This window comes from Cavenderia fasciculata (genome assembly GCF_000203815.1).
Source record: "Cavenderia fasciculata unplaced genomic scaffold Scf_EU5ZYIE01EUG8B-5, whole genome shotgun sequence".
In the NCBI taxonomy this organism is placed as follows: Eukaryota; Evosea; class Eumycetozoa; order Acytosteliales; family Cavenderiaceae; genus Cavenderia; species Cavenderia fasciculata.
The window spans coordinates 716,810-733,328 of NW_004457642.1; the positions used below are offsets into that span (position 1 = coordinate 716,810).

General features: G+C 33.8%; 5 protein-coding genes across 5 annotated transcripts; 2 read left to right on the forward strand and 3 right to left on the reverse strand.

The window, feature by feature from the left end:
• Nucleotides 1-134: 134 nt before the first annotated feature.
• roco7 (WD40 repeat-containing protein) lies at nucleotides 135-7,890 on the reverse strand (the record flags this gene model as incomplete). The annotated part of the gene is made up of 5 exons (XM_004352320.1): nucleotides 135-713; nucleotides 790-2,106; nucleotides 2,188-2,422; nucleotides 2,486-7,366; nucleotides 7,454-7,890. The coding sequence occupies 5 exons, from the start codon at nucleotides 7,888-7,890 to the stop codon at nucleotides 135-137; spliced, it is 7,449 nt and encodes a 2,482-aa protein (XP_004352372.1).
• A 1,717-nt stretch (nucleotides 7,891-9,607) lies between these two features.
• DFA_09720 (uncharacterized protein) lies at nucleotides 9,608-10,345 on the forward strand (the record flags this gene model as incomplete). Its single annotated transcript, XM_004352321.1, has 2 exons — nucleotides 9,608-10,004; nucleotides 10,110-10,345. 2 exons carry the CDS (start codon nucleotides 9,608-9,610, stop codon nucleotides 10,343-10,345), a joined length of 633 nt encoding a protein of 210 aa, XP_004352373.1.
• An 89-nt stretch (nucleotides 10,346-10,434) lies between these two features.
• DFA_09721 (uncharacterized protein) lies at nucleotides 10,435-12,849 on the reverse strand (the record flags this gene model as incomplete). The annotated part of the gene is made up of 1 exon (XM_004352322.1): nucleotides 10,435-12,849. The coding sequence occupies one exon, from the start codon at nucleotides 12,847-12,849 to the stop codon at nucleotides 10,435-10,437; it is 2,415 nt and encodes an 804-aa protein (XP_004352374.1).
• Nucleotides 12,850-13,290: 441 nt separating this feature from the next.
• On the forward strand, nucleotides 13,291-13,734 carry DFA_09722 (uncharacterized protein; the record flags this gene model as incomplete). The annotated part of the gene is made up of 3 exons (XM_004352323.1): nucleotides 13,291-13,377; nucleotides 13,488-13,524; nucleotides 13,586-13,734. The coding sequence occupies 3 exons, from the start codon at nucleotides 13,291-13,293 to the stop codon at nucleotides 13,732-13,734; spliced, it is 273 nt and encodes a 90-aa protein (XP_004352375.1).
• Nucleotides 13,735-13,837: 103 nt separating this feature from the next.
• On the reverse strand, nucleotides 13,838-16,405 carry DFA_09723 (uncharacterized protein; the record flags this gene model as incomplete). Its single annotated transcript, XM_004352324.1, has 2 exons — nucleotides 13,838-16,309; nucleotides 16,373-16,405. 2 exons carry the CDS (start codon nucleotides 16,403-16,405, stop codon nucleotides 13,838-13,840), a joined length of 2,505 nt encoding a protein of 834 aa, XP_004352376.1.
• Between the last annotated feature and the right edge of the window lie 114 nt (nucleotides 16,406-16,519).

Here is a 16,519-nt window from a genome sequence, read left to right on the forward strand (position 1 = left end):
ACTTATGATAAAAATAGAAATGGATATGTGGGTAACATGCCTAAATACAAGGGCAGCCCCAGTTTAATTACTACACATTGTTGTTAATATATATTAGTAGTTTTTATTATTATGATTATTATTTAATTTTATTATTATTTGTTTATAGTGTTAATTGAAATCTTTTTATCCCATCCACCTGCCAACAACCAATAGGCTTCGGGCATGGATCCATCTTGTTGCTTTGAAAAGCTTGGAGAAGGAGAAGGAGCTGCCAAAGATGGAACTAGGGCCATGCAACTCACTGAATTGGAATGGTGAGCCAAAACCTGAACACATTGATAAGTTTCCATGTCAAATACCAAAATGCAACTATCCCAACAAGAGGCGTATACATATTGATTGTGAGCGACTATACTTTGCACTCGTTGACTGATCGAATCGATTTTCTTTTTCAATTTGGCTTGTTCATCAAAGATGAGTATTTGTTTCTCGCTAACCGTCCAAATGTTGGTTCCAACCTTTTTGATAGAGTGTACTGTATTGTTGTGTGAATCTGCTAGTTGAGTGCAATGAGAAGGTGATGAAGAAAAGTAATCCAATTGATACAAACTTCCTTTTTCAGTTCCAATCCAAACTTTACTTTCAAAGAATCCATGAATCACAGACATTGATGATATTTGATTATCTGCTGGTATTCTTGGTATATTTATAGTCTTTTTACTTTTATATTTCTAAAATAAAAAGAAAAAAAAAAGGTTAGATATTTGTATTATTATTATTATTTTTTTAATATTTTTGGTTTCATACATTTTTACTATAAACTTTAATAGAAGTAACCTTTTCACGACAATTTGTAACGATTGATTTACCATCATCGATTAGACAGGATACAAAGTTTGTTTTGATAGATTTTACAGGTTTTGATGGTTGTTTTGGGTCATAGATTAAAATACCATCGGCATAGTAAACCCAAATTTGAACTTCTCCAGCCTCGTCTCCATGGGGGTCGGAAACATTTGGTGTTTTAGTCTTGACTGGTTTGCGAGTTGGGATCATTCCAATGATTCTAGAGGAATCTGAATATCTATTGGCAGTGATAATTGATTTGGTGTACATGTTTACAACGACAACAGCTCCATCATTACATCCGCACCACACTTGTTGAACATGATGAAGATACAACAAACAATTAATATTTGAAGTAATATTGACTGGTATAAATTGTAAAAATGATATTGGGTTGTTACTATTGTTGGTGGCAGTACTACTAGCACTGGTCATAATCATGTTGTTTGTACTGCCAGTTAGACTTTCCCTATCGTCAAAATCTATCATTGAATTCTGCAAAAGTGTTGGACTGACAGTTGCAAGAGTTGGTGTGGTTGGCGTAGACGGAGTAGAAAATGTAGAAGTGTCATCGGTTACATTGTCACCACCATAGTCTGACGAAGCAAGGAAGATACTTTGTCTAGAGGAAAGACCATCATTTCTTGGTGAAGGAGGTGGTGATGGAAGTGTCTTGTTTCTGAGCAACTTGGCTGGGATAAGACTACCTCTTTTAAGTGTTCCAATAGAGTCTAGCATTTGATTGGGAGATGCTGGTGAAAATGGTGTGACCATCGGGACAACTGGTGGTGATTGAATGTCAGAGGCAGAATCTGATTGTTGTTGGGGAGTGCCACTAGTGGAACTGGTTGACATTTTTTCAGACAATGGGAAACTAGATTGCATTTGCAACAATCTAACGATAATGTCATCAAATGATGGTCTCTTTTTAGGGTCATCATGCCAACAATCACGAATCAATTGAGAATAATCTTCGTGGCATTCCTTTGGAATGGTTGGACGCATTCCATTTAGAATTCTATCTTCAATGATTGAATTCCATTTAAGTTCATCAAAGTATTCATCAAATGGCAATTCTCTGGTAATAATCTCCCAAATAACCATACCATAGGAATAAACATCAACCTTTTGAGTGTATTGATGATTCTTTATAATCTCTGGTGCCAACCATCTCAAATTCCATACCTTTCTACCTTTAATTTCCTTATCAATTTGTCTAATTGATAACCCAAAATCAGATACTTTTGCTACTAATTCATTATTTTCATTTGTTCCAATCTTAAAAAAAATAAATAAATAAAAAAATTAATTATTTATATTTCTATTTCTATTCTATTTCTATTCTATTTGTTAGCATACCAAAATATTAGCACTTTTTAAATCACGATGAATAATAATTGGTTTACAAGAATGTAAAAATTGCATTCCTTTGGCAATATCCAAAGCTAATTTTAATACAACATTCCATGATAAAGATTCTGTAAAATTTTGCAAGTATTTTGAAAGATCACCAAACTTTAATAATTCTGTTACAATACAAAATGGATTTAAAGTTACACCTCGAAGTTGTAAAATATTTTCATGTTTTAAATCACTAATAATATATATAAGGTATTAGTAAATGAATAGTTTTTTGTTTTGATTTTTTTGAACATACGCTAAAATTTCAGCTTCATGTTTAAATTCTCTAAACTTTTCAGTAGTTTCTTCTTGTTCCAAGAGGATTAATTTTTTAATGGCAATTTCAGTACCATTATTCCAAAGACCTCTGTAGACTGTAGCAAATGAACCTTGACCTAGTTGAGGACCCATCTTTAATTCATCATAGGGGATGATTGAGAACTTGTCCGAGGCAACTGTGACTTCACATGCCAACTCTGATAGAGGAACGGGACTGACACCCTTACACATGATTGACTGATTACCAATACTAGCTTGTGTCTCACAATAGTCGAGAGAGAAACGGGTTGGTTCTTTGGATCGAGAAGCATGACAATGTGTACAAGTGACAGTGACCGATGTCAAACGACCTGGGAAATACCACATTAAAAATGAAGAAATGATTTCAACCATCTTTTTGAGTAAGTTCTTTCCACTCTCCATATTGTTGTCTCTGATCATCATATTGAGACAATAAGCTTTCTTGTCATACTCTAGTTTGACTTGACCATTGTCATTGCGAGCGGCACCTGCCCAAACCTGTCCTTCTGGTTGAATGACCATACCACTTTGCCAAATGGCCAATGGATCGAAATTTTGTAGCATTCTAACAGAGAGACGTGAAAAGAAACCCTTTGGAAGGAATTTGAATTGGTAGATACGTTCTTGAGTGACGGGACGACTGTGATCAAACTCTGGCCACAACATTGGCATGACGGTTGGACGTTCCTCTCCAAAGAGCAAGGGAACAATAATCTGGTACGACTCGTCCTCGACACTGCCAGGACCCTCTTCCGAGCTATGACTACTATGCATAATCTCAAAGTTTTCTAAAAGATAGAGGAGTGATGGTTGCAACTGACGAAGGAACAAGTGATCCCAAGCCTGATGAATCTTGTCCATCAACAACATACCATTTTGATGTTTGAGTGTAAAGACTGAAGATACCAACTTGGAGAGCCATGCAGCATCGAGGAATATGAGTTGAGTGAAAACACTGTCATTGTCACCACCCTCTTGGTTAAACATTAAAATGTCACCAGTTTTGCAAAGGTAGGCGAGGGCATCGTCGACTTGCTTGGCATCGAGTCCAAGAGTGATCGAGATTTGACGTACTCTGGCAATAGAGGTGATGGGGAGTTTGGAGAGACGTCTGGCTTCATTGGCAGACTCTACTAGTTGATTTCTCAACAAAATGTAGGGAATGGGAGTTCTGTGACGATAGTGTCGTTGTGTGGCAGTTGCATGGAGCGATGTCAAGAAATACTTTAGCTGCTTGCTATTCTTGAGATTGACTTGAAGGAATTCAATGATATTGGGGAACTTGGCCAACTTTTCTGGTGCAAAAGTTTGAATCTTTTTCTCGTCGGTCGATGACGACGATAGAGCAACCAAATAGACCGACGAACCAGGAGACTTTGATTGAATAATTTCCATCCAATTTTCAATGGTAGATTCATTGAGTTGAGCAGCTGGATACGTTAAAACATACAATGATTGTGGTGAAACAAATAGAGGATGAGTTGATTGGTAGATATCTTGTCCAGAGAAATAAAAGGTTTTAAAATTAACAACCTTGTCTGGCAACTCGTTTGTTGTATAATACCATTCACAAATTTTAACTCCTTCATCTGAATCTGACTCATTGTTTCCTTGAGAGGAAGAGGAAGGGGCAGAGTTTTGTGATTTATCTTGTTGCTGTTGTTGTTGCTGTTGCTGTTGTTGTTGTTGTTGTTGAGATAATGCTTGTCCTAGTGGATTTACATTTTGTGTAGATGTTGGAGTGGTTGGATTGGTAAGGGTACTATTTGAACCATTATTGTTATTTGTACTACCAGTAGCAGTACTATTGAAATGAATAGGAGGACGAATAGAATGTTTCTTGAGGGTGGCAAATAGATTTGATTTGTCAATTGTCTCATCACCAATAATACACAGCTTAACTTCATTGTTTGTACATGATTGACCAGAGATGGCAACGAGCGATGGATCCAAAGTAAGTGTTGAACTATAGTATAGTTGATTTCTCTTTTCCCATCCAGTCAGAATATTTTGTATATTGATATTGGATGAGCTTAAAGAATTGGATAAACTCGCACCAGAAGAAGTGGATGACATTGGAGTCGAAGAAGATTGAGAACCTGGAAGAGAAACAAGTAAAGGAATAGAACTAGTACTATTGACATGTTTGTGGGTCATTCCAGGCCAAGTAATTTTGAATCTATATTTGATACCTTCTAATTCCTGTTGTTGTTGTTGGATGAGTTGTGGAGTCAATCGTACAGAATTTCTAAACATGAGTAATCTACTACCTGCACCTTCATCGACATCCTTGTCACCTTGTTTGATCTTGTCGACCAATGAAACTAGACTCTTTTTGACAATCAAAATCTCGTCACCAAGGGCCAATTGAGGAGACGACATTCTACCAGTGGGTTGCATAAAGGCCAATAATTTGTTTCGTGACATGGCAGCCAGAGTGTAGTGTTGCAGAGGTTGGAGGTGTGCAAGACTTGGTTGATGAGGTGCTGGAACGACTGCACTAAAGAGTGATAGAGTAGCATTTTCAACAGTCATGTCGTGATCCAAAAGGTAGGTAATGTTTTTACCATCAACCACCGCCGACAACTCGTATGCTTGTCTAAAATTACATTCTATAATATCCATGGTATGAATCTTGTTGGCAGCCATGACACGGGAATTTGGAATCTGCGAAAGATTGTGATGGTTGTGATTGTGGTGACTACTTGTACTGGCAGAGTCATCCAAACTGTGCAAAAAGAATCCTAATCTTGTCGGATCCAAGTGGATGACATGTTTCAAGAGAAGGTCATTAATGACGACCGTCGGAGTAAGTTGAAGAGATACAAGCATGATGATAATCTTGTAAGGTGATGAAGGTGGGATGGTTGATATTGGCATATGAGATGATGCACTGTGAATCACTAGATTATTAACCAATCCACTTGTAGAAAGGAAAATTGAATTTAAATTATTTAAATAACTTGTTGTTTGATCTTGATTGTTATTTTGATTATTTTGATTATTTTGATTTTGATTATTTTGATTTTGATTATTTTGATTATTATTATTTTGATTAATATTAATTTGACTATCATTACAGGGTAAAATACATTTAAGATAAATAGAGAATGGAGGTTGAACTCGCTTTCTCTCTGGTCGGATGATGAGTGTTATTTCACTGTCTACATCGTACATCCAAAGTGGCAATTCAGAGTCACACAGAATCTCATTGTTGGACAATGAAGTGGGATCAATGACAGTGACATGATTGCTGTTGTACTTGATGTAGAGTTGGTAGTCGTGACTATTGCTTGAATTGACCGTTTGCAAAAGCTCGCTCGTCTCATTCTCACTGACTATTCTGTTGATGAGTGCTCTGACTGTCACTGTCACTGGAAGATACAACAATCTCGTTTGGTTGACATAGTTGGGGTCTTGAGCAGACAAACAAAACTGTGTCGAGACGTGGAGGTATTTATATTTGGAACGATCGATTTGGAGTAGTTGAGACCTTCTCTTTTGCGATCGATTGTTGATCGTTGTTTTGAGATCATCAGTCTGCCACTTCTTTGAGAAATCAATGTAACAAGAACCATTTGTTGTAACAGGAGTAGATCCAGTACTCAACGCACCAGATACTGTACGTGGTGATACTATTTGATTGGACGATGAAGATGACGATGACATCGAGATGGTAGAATTACCAACATCTGTAATAGCAATGGTACTACTAGATCTTGTTCTTGTGTTGTTGGATCGATGTGTAATGGACGAGGTGGATGACGCAGAAGCACCAATGGAAATGGAGTTTTTAAGTACAGCAATAATCTCTTGAAAGATTGAATAGAGGTAGAGGTTACGTTCTCCATTTGCACCGTCACCTTTGGCTCTTTGAAAACAGTCATCCAACTTTGTATTTTCCAATTTAAAAAAGTGGGACAAGTAATAGACTGCCTCTTCACTTGGTGGTTTGACGTGGTCAGAGCCGGCAGCTGTCGCCGACGGGTTGGACAACCCTCTATTGATGAGTCCCGATATGTATTCGTTGATTTGTTGATTGATAAGAGTCCATCTCTTTGATTTGGCAGATGTTGGTTGACCTTCATATCCACTGTTACCCAAGTTACTAGAAGTAGTAGTAGTACCTCCGACAGCAGTATTATTTATAATGTCATTGATGATTTTTGAAATCTCGATAAATACTTTTTGAACCATTGGCGATTGTAAGATTGTGCCGACGTTGTTGCCAATCTTGAGCGCTGCCAAAGTGGGACACACGATTCTCGAAAATATAATACGTTTGAGTAGGTCGACTGCATAGTTGGGTGGCATGACCGACGCGGTTTCTTTATAGAGTGAAATAAATAGTTGGATGCATGGTCCGTTGAACAAATCGACCGTTTGTTGTGATGTTGGCAGTGGTCCCATATTGTTGGACTGTCTCTTCAAACTACACATCGACGTGATAATAGAACATGCAATATTGACCAACAACTCATCTTCCGACACACCACCAGCCTGAGCACTTGAATTGATACTATTCACATTACTACCATTACTAGATATACCAGCACTAGCATTATCACCATTATCTGATGACCCACCACTATTTTGAAGTGATTCCAAACTTGTAAATGATGTACTATTTCTCAATGTACCACCCAATGCTGGTGATGACATATTATTATTATTACTATTACTATTATTATTATTATTATTCATTGCAGTCAAACTAGATGTTAAACAAAATTGTTGAATCGATTGTGCATGCACCAATATTTGATTTGACAAGTATGATTCCATCGATGAACCAACTTGAATTTTAATATATGATGATATCATTCTATTTAATACACTAAACAAAAAAAGAAAAAGAGACGATTAATTACTTGTTTAATATGTATGTATATTCTATGTTCTTTTCTTTTGTTTTGTTACTTACTTTTTATAATTTAAAAAAGAAGAACTTGTTGAAACAAGAGGTAATTGAGTTTCTGGTACCAATTGATTGTATAAATTACCTCTTAGATAAACCTTTAATAGTTCAAAGTAATGGTCACCTAATAAAACAATTAGGATGTTAAATAGTTCTTGCGATCTGGTAGAGGTAGCTCCACGACAAAAATATTCGAGTAGAGTATATGAAAAGGATGGATCCAATGAGATAAACATGTTTCTAAAGAGTAATGGTTTTCCGTGTGGTGCTGATGAATGCGTATTTGTAGTATTGCTACTACTATTATTATTATGATTGCTACCACTATTATTATTATGACTAGGACTCATCATTACATTATTACTATTACTATTATGATGGTGATGATGATGATTACCACTACCACTGTGATTGGTTGTATTGATATGTCCTATAGCGTCCATAGTTTTGTTGTTGTTGTTGCTATTGTTATATAGATCTATCTATCTATCTATCTAAAAATCCAAGTAGTAGTAGAGAGTAAATAAAAATGATTGATTAGTTATTAATATTAATTATAGTTGTAGTTGTTAAGTAGTAAATAAGTAAAGTAAAGTAAAGTAAAGTGTATTATTGGGGATAGATAAAAGATGTTGTTTGTGATAAGTGATGATAGGTTGAGAATAATGGGGATAAGGGAAAAAGAGTAGTAGTAGTTGGTGTGAGGAGAGAGATAAGGGGATGAGATAAAGACAGTCAACCAGAGGTGGAGATGGAGATGGATGGAGGAGGATGCCTGAAAGAAATTAAATTATTAAATTATATTAAAAAAGTTAAAACAAATACCCATAGGACATCATAATATATCATATATAATATTGATCAAGTAGTTTGAAGTTGTTGATGATGATGAATGGTATTGAATGATTAAAGATGTTGGGGGGGGGGGGGGGGTGTGTATGAGATATTTGAATTCAATAATCTCATCCTCCTCGTACTCGTAGTGGTTGTGGTGGTGGTTTATCTGTGTGTGTGGGTTGTCATCGATGAGACAGTAGTGTGTTGCGGTGATTGTGTATGTGTGTCATGTACATATATATTTTGTCGTTGTATATCCACACCTTGATTTTATTCTCTATGTATGTTCAATAACAACAAGAGGTACCTCCTTTGTTTGCGTTATTATTACTCTCTCTTTTGTTTGTACTTCTTTAGCAGCAGCGGTTGGACTTGACCAAATGCTGTTCTGTCTCTGTTCTCTTCTGTTTTAAATAATAAATAAATAATTGTTGTATGTTGTATGTTGTAGTAGTAGTAGATTGAGAGGAGAGGATTATGTGATACAAACACCCTAGGATCTAATTATAATCACAACTAGACACACCGATGTTGTTTGTTTAGAGTTTATCCTATCTATCTGTCTATCTATCTATCTCAAAACTCTAGAGTAGTTGGATGAATGAATGAATGAATGAATGTATGATGAAACTACCGACAAGCAACAAACAACATTGATAGAGGGGAGGGAGGTGTTCCTTGAGCTCAAACAATAAAAAACAGCAATCTCACGAAAAAAAAAAACAACTGGATTTGATTGGTCGGTCGTCGTGGTGGCAGCTCAAGGATGGCTTCAGACCGTCTTTTTTTAGCCCAAAAAAAAATCAAAAAAAGTGGAGGGGATGATGAGATGCACGCTAACATGGATCTATCTTCTACCTCTATATATCATCAAACTTATGTATCATCAACAAACAAACAAACAAAAAAACAAACTTTCTAGAAATAACTATATATATATATATATGATATGAAGCAAAGTTAAGCTATTTATAGGTTAACAGGTCGTCATCGAAAAGGCGGCGGGACTAATCAAACTACCGTGGTTATTATTACAGGAAGAAAGATCATTATCTTTATATCGAGAGAATTCTCGAACATATATATATATATATATAATACAATCTATCATTACTTATTTATTCGTAGTTCGATTGAATTTCCCACATTCTTGTCTAATTCCCCCTTTTGAGTAAAAGCGTTGACAAAAACAGCCGTAGCCTGCTCACTCGATTACTCATTTTTTTTCGAAGACCTCAGTCATCATATTAATATAATAATAATATAATAATAATATACATATAATCATTATTTATAATACAATACAATAATAAAATCTTAAAAATGTCAACAACAATGAATAATAGTAGAGTAATTCAAATAAGTAAAGCGATGAGCTACATATTGCGTCATGGGTGCGCCAAAGAAAGAATAGAAATTTCAGCTGACGGATACGTAAAGGTGAATGATTTGCTAAAGAATAAGAATTTCAAGAACATTACATTCCAAGACATTCAACATGTAGTTGATACAAACGACAAGAAGAGATTTGAACTCAAACAACAAGACAATGAATACTATATACGAGCATCACAAGGTCATACTATAAAGACGGTTACAGAGAATGATTCACTATTCACAAAGATAACTGATATCAATCAAGTACCCGGAGTCATTCATGGTACTTATAGAAAACATTTAGTTTCAATTAAAGAAAAAGGATTGAATAAAATGGACAGAAGTAAGTACTTTAAATATATTATATTATACAGGAGATGATGATGATGATGATGAATACAATGACAAGACACTTATACAAATTCAATCTGTCTATTTATTTATTTAGATCATATACATTTTGCAACAGGTGATCATGGTGATGTTGTCAGTGGAATGAGAGGTAATTGTGAAATTGTTATTTATATAGATTTGGAAAAAGCTTTAAACGATGGTATCGAATTCTTACTATCTAAAAATGGTGTAGTTTTATGTGCAGGTATCCAAACTGAACATGGTAATCATTATCTACCACCAAAATATTTTACTCATATAACTGATAGAGCTGGAAATATAATTAGATAATAATAATAATAAATTAAAAATAATATTTATGATGTAATATATTCTGGAAAATAAAGATATATATATTATTATATATCTTTTAATTTTATTTAATCAATTTCCAATCTATCACCATCCTTTAAATATAGTAGATCAGTGTCGTCACTGATTAAAATATCAGGTAATAATGTTATATTTTGTATCTTTTTATCAATCTCTTGTTGTTCTGTCAAATTTGTTGAGGTTGATGATGGTGTGACTATGATTGAATCAGTTGTGAATAATCTTTGATAAATAATTGATTTTAAATGATAATATGATCTTTGATTTAAATTGATTATTTTAAATAATTGATCATTCTTTTTTCTAATTCCAATTCTAATCGAGTTATTATTATTATTTTGATTATTTTGGTTATTATTATTTTGATTATTTAAATGAATGATTAATTTATCTACATCCTTTTCAATTTTGAAATTATTATTATTATTTTTGTTGTTATTATTATAGTTGTTTGGATAAAGATAATTAATTTTTGATTGTAAATGATTTGTAAAATCTGATTTTGGAATGACAAGTGATGTGTGATGAACAAGTGTCACTTGAATATGCATGTCTAGGAATAGAGACACTTCTTCATTGTCAGTGGAGAGGTCTTGAGCCGTACGCCGTTCACCATCTTTGCTATCGATCAATGCACCGTGTTGCAAGAGACAATCTAATAGTTCCAAATCACCAGCTGTGGAAGCCAGATGAATAGGATAGGATTGTGGATAGATTGACATTGGCAAATTGACATTGGCTCCACATCGAACGAGTTGACATGCTATTTCATAATGTCCAAACATGATTGATTCATGTAACGCCGTATTACCATAGGTATCAGATTCATCTACATTTGAACCTGCAGACAACAGTCTAACCATTGCATAACTATTACCCAATTGACTTGATACAAATAATGCAGTTTGACCTTTTTGATTTTTTGATTCCAACATCCTACTTGATTTGTTTTCATCTTCATTTTTTGTTTTTGTAAAAAAGTATAATAATTCATCAAATAGTAATCTTTTACTTGTATTGTTTGATGGTGTGAATTGGGTGGTATAGATTAACGGTGTTTCACCTTCTATATTTGAATCGATACTATTCAAATCACATTGATTGAAATCAAATGAATGTTTTGACAACGCTGTGATTAATCTTTGTACTACCAATGACAAACATGCCAACATTCTAGGACTGACTGTTGTTTCCAATAGATTTCCGTCCTGATCGGCAATGATCGGTTGAACAGTCCAATTACAAATAAATGAAGAGAATGCAGTTCTACCAGTTGTCTCATCCACACTATTCACACTAGTGTTTGAATCTAGTAATAGATTAACCAATCCTAACCATTTACAAGAATCTACCAATTGTTCAACAACTGTTGTCAAACATTCATCTTTTTCTTTTTCTTGACCCAACAATTTAAATTGTAATTCCTCCAATAATAAATTTACATTTGATAATAGATAATGTAAACATGTTGGACCGTTTTTAATTGTTGTAACAGTAGTAGTTGTGGTGTTGGTATTATTCTTCTTTTCTCTCTTTTCTTTCTTTTCTTTTTCATTGTTGTTATTGTTGTTGGTTGTTGATAATTTATTGATTACTAATGACTTTCTTTCTTCTTGACGATTTGATTCATATTTTGTAAGGGGGAGTAGAGACTTGAGTTGAAGTGAGAATTGGTTACTATCAATCACTTTTTTATGAATGAGTGATGCATCTGCACCAGCATCCAAAAGTAACCGAACCACTCTTAACAACCCATTCTTTGAAGCCAATAGTATCGGTGTAAAGTTTACATTATTCACACTATCATATCTTGCACCATTCTCTAATAGTATCTTACAAATATCGTATGAACAATCATCAACCTTTTCAATTGATTCAAAGTATCCTCCACCAATTTGATTACTTGTATTCCATGGATTATTTAAACTAAATCCTGATTGAATTGAAGAAGAAGAGGATGAAGAAGAAGAGGAGGATCTAACAGTTTCATTTAAAATATTACTATTTGTTGTTGATATACTATTATTACTATTATTACTATTACCGTTATTGATAGTTGAACAACAATAATGTAGAGGAGTATTATTATTATTATCTAATATGTTGAAATCAAATGATCTAAATCTATCGTTATTTTTGTTGTTTTGGGTGGCTAGTTGAACGATAGATTCAACCAATCGAACCATTCTCTTTTGTGATGCCAAGTGAAGAATAGTTAGACCATAGTGATCTTCTGTGGCAAACAACAATGACAGTTCATTGGTTAGCAGTGTGATTGCTTGTTGTTCATTGTTTTGATTGATACAATTGAATATATTGTCAGAGATGGAAGAGTTGTTGTTATTGTTGTTTGCTCTACTCATCATCAACTCTCTTTCTTGTAGAGTCAATAATGATTGAGGTGTAGGTAGTCGGTTTTGATTTCCTCCTCCTCTACCATCATTATCAATCTCAATCTTCATAATCTCTTCTGTGTTATTTGAGCTTTAACTATAACTATTCTCCATCATATTGATGTTAGGTGAAGTTTGAAGAAATTTAATTAAAATTAAAAAAAAATGAAAGAAAAAATGGTTTTGGAGATCATTCATTCATTCTTCTTCTACCCCAAAAGAACACATAAATAATTATCCACACCATTTCAAGTTAACTATATCTGTCCGAATGGTACCAATCTCCTTATAGTATAGTACTATAAAAGAGGTCACTTCTATTAAACACCTCTAGATCATTGGTACTTTTTACTGGTTTGTGGTTGTTTTCAAAGCAGGCTTTATTCTCAAATCTATATAGTCTTGCAGCTCTGTATGTGTTGTTTCCTATTTAAAATAACAAAAGTTTAGATAGACACTTAGACACTCGAATAGCATGATGATCAACAAAGATACCTATCAAGACATCAAATGAATCCATTTCCTGTGGATGCTACACTGGAAGAATATCTTCATGTTTACACTCCTAGTGACCACCGGATCAGTTTAACTCGTTGTGTATGTAAAACAGATATGATCACTTGGATTGTGTACATGACGATATTCTTAATTCCAGTGTTTGTCGATCTCCTCACCTCGTACGTATTCTACCCATTTTTTCAAATTAGGTAAGAATATCATTCAATGGGTATCTATTCTTTACTAGTAAATTAATAATAATAATACTACTAATAATGGTTGTATCATGATCAGATTAAATTATTAGTAAAAGAATATAGGTATCCAGATAATAATGTATTGGTCGATAAAAATTATATCGATCAAGAACAGAATCCATTATTCTATATATTCTACATATATCGATTGAAAGTTGTAAGTAATTTAAAAATATTAATTTTTTATTTCTTTTCTTAAATTCATTCTTTTATTTATTTATTTATTTATTTATTTATTTATTTATTTATTTATTTATTTATTTAGACCAAGATCTATATTTTTGTTTTGAAGATGGTAAAAGTTATTTGTTTTTAAGAAGGAGAAGGAATGGATAACTTTTATCTTTATCTCTTTCCAACTCTTCAGTCACATCATTGTTGAGAGGGCAATGGTAGTGGTCTACGAGCAATTTAAAACATTCTAATGAACATCTTTGAATAGAACTTATCACAAGCTCATTTAAACACTCTGATCTAGTTAATTTTGTTATGAATAATGATGCTGATGAATTTGAATCTTGCTCTTGTTCACCATTAACATTAAACTTGGTATTGTCAATTATATATTTTAATTGGCTTGGTTGATCTGTGTAGGTGAAAAAATCTAAATAGCGAGGAAGTGATACTTGATGATTATGAATATGTTGAACATAATGATACACCCCATATTGAATTGCTTCTTCTATGATGGATGATTTTATCTTTTGAGCTTTGGAAGGGTGGGTATTGGTAATAACAAACTCCAACAGTGAATTGTCACACATGACGGCAGTAGTTGCGCAACAATTTTTTCCAAAATATTGATTCTTTTCTGTAATGAGATAGTTTACGATTGACATGTGACCACGATTAAATGCCCTATCTAAAAATGAACAAGATATGCCATCTAATTTCAATGCATCGAAATGATTTTCAAAAAGGTATTGAACCATTGACAAGTCACCATATTTGCAGGCTTTTTTCATGAGATGCTTGATGTTTTCATCCCAAGGTGGTTGAGAGTTGGTGAAAAAGTAGGCTATGATTGGTAAATCTTTGGAATAGTCTATTTTTTCATCTTTGAGGCCAGGGTTTAAATAGGTGTTGTAGAAAATAATTGCATTGAGACTGGCAAATAAACGATAATCCAACTTTTTTGAAAATGGTGGCTTCGCTATCAATTTTGTGTTTTCATAAAGAACCTTTGCCACATCCTCGTTAAAGTCTTCAGTGTAGGCTAGTTCCAACATCAAAGATACAAAACCATCGATGTCCTCAATGATTTTTGCAATAATGTCCTCTCTATTGATTTGAAAGAGATACTCGATCATGCAAGAGTCTTGTCTTTTAATTGCCTCTGAAAAATCTGTGAAATTGAATTCGTATGTTTTTCTGAATCTTTGTTGACAGTACTGCAATGCTTTGAGACATTTGAAAGGTACTCTCTGACAAAAGTATCCAGGACGGATAAGTTCATAGATGATCCAAGCACAACGAAGAAGAGCCACATCTTCATAGAGAAAGGAATACACTGATTCATGTTTTTTGATACCTTTTATAATGAAATTTATAAATGTATAGGTTTCCTCTCCCAACGATTTGATAAAACTAGAATCATCCTCTATAGACATTTTCTCTTGTATTACTGATGCATAGTATTTGGTGTATATGCCAAGTAATGGGAATTGATCATTTCTAAGATCTTGCCAAGATGACAATTTGTCAAAGTAATAGGTAAAACAAATATACAGTTTCTCTTGTTTGTTTAGACTTGAAAGGGACGCACTGATTTTATGAGCACAGTCAATGATCCCTTGATTGTGAGGGAACTTGGTTATGTTTTCACAGAGAATCCACTCGATTGTCTCTACAACACCATCATTTTCTATTTCCTCTAGTGTCTGATTATGAAGAGACCTGATCCAATCGGAAAAGTCATTTTCATCAAAGATCTGATCATCATTGCCATAATATTTCTTGATCAATGATAGGTTGTTTGATTTGAGGAGTGGAAAAAAGAGAGGAGAGACGAACTTCTTTGCAATTGAAACTATAGTTTCGTTTGGAGTTGACAATTTGGTTTCGATAAAGTTGTACAAGAACTCCAAGAATGACGAGATTCTTTTCGAGTCGTTTGTCAATATCTTGGATGGAGTTGTGTTGTTTTCGACGTTGACAAGACCACCACCACCACCACCAACTAGCAGTTCAAAGATACCAATGTGACATCCATTGATTGCTTTGTTTAATGAATGGCATGGATGGAATGGGTGGATCTCTTCGGGGTATTCATGACATGGACCAACCTTTATAGTAAAACCATCTTGAAAATAATATAACAATCTTGGTTGATGATAAAGATCTAATTGTTTTGGGTATGTCTGGTCAAGCAATATCTTGAATACTTTTGTATTCCCAGAAGTTGCAGCACACTCTAAAAGAGTGTCTGAAAAGAACAATGATCTCTTTTTCTCATAGATGAGATTAAAGAGTTTCATGTCACCATCCAAATGATTACATATCATTTGGATTGAAGCGAGTGAAAAGTGTAAAGGGTCATTTCTCTTTAGTTTGTATTCAAGGAGACCATAGTACTGATTTCTAATGATCCATTCTGCATTGGTCAAAGAAGTGTAGTTGAAACATTCAAACACATTCCTAGTCCCTCTACCAGCTTTTATAATAGTTTTGAATAATTGTTTGTTTGTAATAACTGATTTAATTACACTTTTATCAATTTTCTCTTCTGCCTCTACTATTGTTTTTTGTTTTATCTCTTGGCTTTTACAATTGCTCTAAAAATACAATACAATAAAATAAATAAAGAGTCTTGAAAAAGGGTATCAATTATTACTTACTGTAAATCCTCTATTTGATGAAAAAAATCTCATATTTGTTTAGAAAGTGTAAATAAATGTATGTACTGAATTCAGAAACATCAGTTGAAATTATTTGAGTCCACAATTGGTGGAACAACACAATTTAAACAATTTAAATTTAGTGAA